This window comes from Agrilus planipennis, unplaced genomic scaffold (assembly GCF_000699045.2).
Source record: "Agrilus planipennis isolate EAB-ADULT unplaced genomic scaffold, Apla_2.0 scaffold1978, whole genome shotgun sequence".
Taxonomy (NCBI): Eukaryota; Metazoa; Arthropoda; class Insecta; order Coleoptera; family Buprestidae; genus Agrilus; species Agrilus planipennis.
The window spans coordinates 1-1,523 of record NW_020440629.1 but is presented as its reverse complement, the minus strand read 5'-3'; the positions used below and the strand labels follow the sequence as shown (position 1 = coordinate 1,523).

Sequence of the window (1,523 nt, the reverse complement as noted above, 5' to 3'; positions counted from 1 at the left end):
TACACAGTTATATATTTTCTAATTGTTTTTAATAAGTATCCATCTGTATCTAATATGGTTGTTTTTGAAAAAAATAATATCTACGGTTATTATAAAAATATGAAAATATATTGTTTTTATTTATTCGAACCCTTTGCTGAATAACTCGTTTCACTATTATAAAAATATTTACATCCTTATATGTGAAAATTATGCATAAACAACGAATTATTGTTTTTAAAGTTATTTAATCCTGGTCAACTATTATTTCTTTGTTCTACTAAATTGCATAAAAAAATTTTACTATCAATAAAATTGAACAGTAAATAATTTCAGTCAAAAACTGCTTTTAATCACTCTGTTAAAATTTTTTGTTCGAATTACAGAATATTCGAGCAAAAATTTTTTTTCTGGAAAAATTACTATTCGAAAACCGGTTTTCTAAGATGTCGGTTTTTGTATAAACCCTAGTACATATATGTCTATGCAGTGTACAGTGTCATACATGGTAAGTACTCACAGTTTTTCCAGCAGAATCAATATCTAGCCCTTCACCCCCCATATGTAGACCTGATAAATGACGCAAAGCGAATGGTTGACGAAGGTCCCAAAAAAGTACAACATCATCCCAACCTCCAGTGATTAATTCATAATTTGATTGGGGATTAAAACAAGCAGCGAATACTCTTGAAGAGTGCCCATCCAAAACGGAATTGTTGTCGCTTTAACACGGAATTAATTAGCATTAATAAAAGTCAGATGAATATTACCTGAAGTAGTAATTGTGTAATTTTCGGAAAAAGGAATCAATATCAAAATATTTCGTCTTTTTTTTTAACTATATAAGTCCTGAAAAGTATTTTATATTTTTGAATTCTTTTTAAATTTTCAATATATCATTACTTCATATCGCTATACTGGGTAAAAAATACCTTCCACTTAATATTCTTTCTTGCACCTTTGATTCTTCATCATAGTAGTACATTTTTCCATTATCCCCACAAGTAATAAATTTTGGCAGTCGTGGATGGTATGTTATATTGTAAGTTTGCCTTTTTTCTCGTATTGTGTACGTACATTGATTGAAACTATAATTCCAACATTTCACTAGTCCATTTGCATCTAAAGATAAGTAACTTTTCGTGTTGATTGCAAACAAAACATTTTTAATCAAGATTAACATGATAAGGACCCGTTGCAATCTAACAATCTAACAATTAACGTTAAAAAACTAAGGTAGGTACTCGAAATAATTTTAATTCCTGTTTTCCAAATTTTTATCCAAACAACCCTCAACATGAGAAGTGGTATCTATTTAAATTAATTATTAAGAGCTTCCTAACAATAACTTGTATGCTAGGGTGCGTGAAAACGGACAAAAATTCCACCCTAAATCCACTACATTAAAGAAATACTTAAATGAAATTAAAAAAAAATCTAAAAACAAAGTGTGTTATAGAATATGGGGTTAGATATAAGGGTTTTGCATCAATTTCCATTTTTTTAAATTAATATTAAGTGCATAATTTTTATTTGAACTTACA

The 1,523-nt window shown here is 28.2% G+C and overlaps 1 protein-coding gene across 1 annotated transcript in view; it reads right to left on the bottom strand.

Annotated features, from left to right (window-relative positions):
* LOC108743867 (polyadenylation factor subunit 2-like) overlaps positions 1-1,189 on the bottom strand; it is a gene marked incomplete at its 5' end in the record, with an annotated part of 3,825 nt that extends 2,636 nt beyond the window's left edge. The window contains 2 exons of the mRNA XM_018479464.2: positions 500-701; positions 912-1,189. Of these exons, the coding sequence (XP_018334966.1) occupies positions 500-701; positions 912-1,189 (480 nt within the window). The remainder of the gene's footprint in view (positions 1-499; positions 702-911) is intronic.
* Between the last annotated feature and the right edge of the window lie 334 nt (positions 1,190-1,523).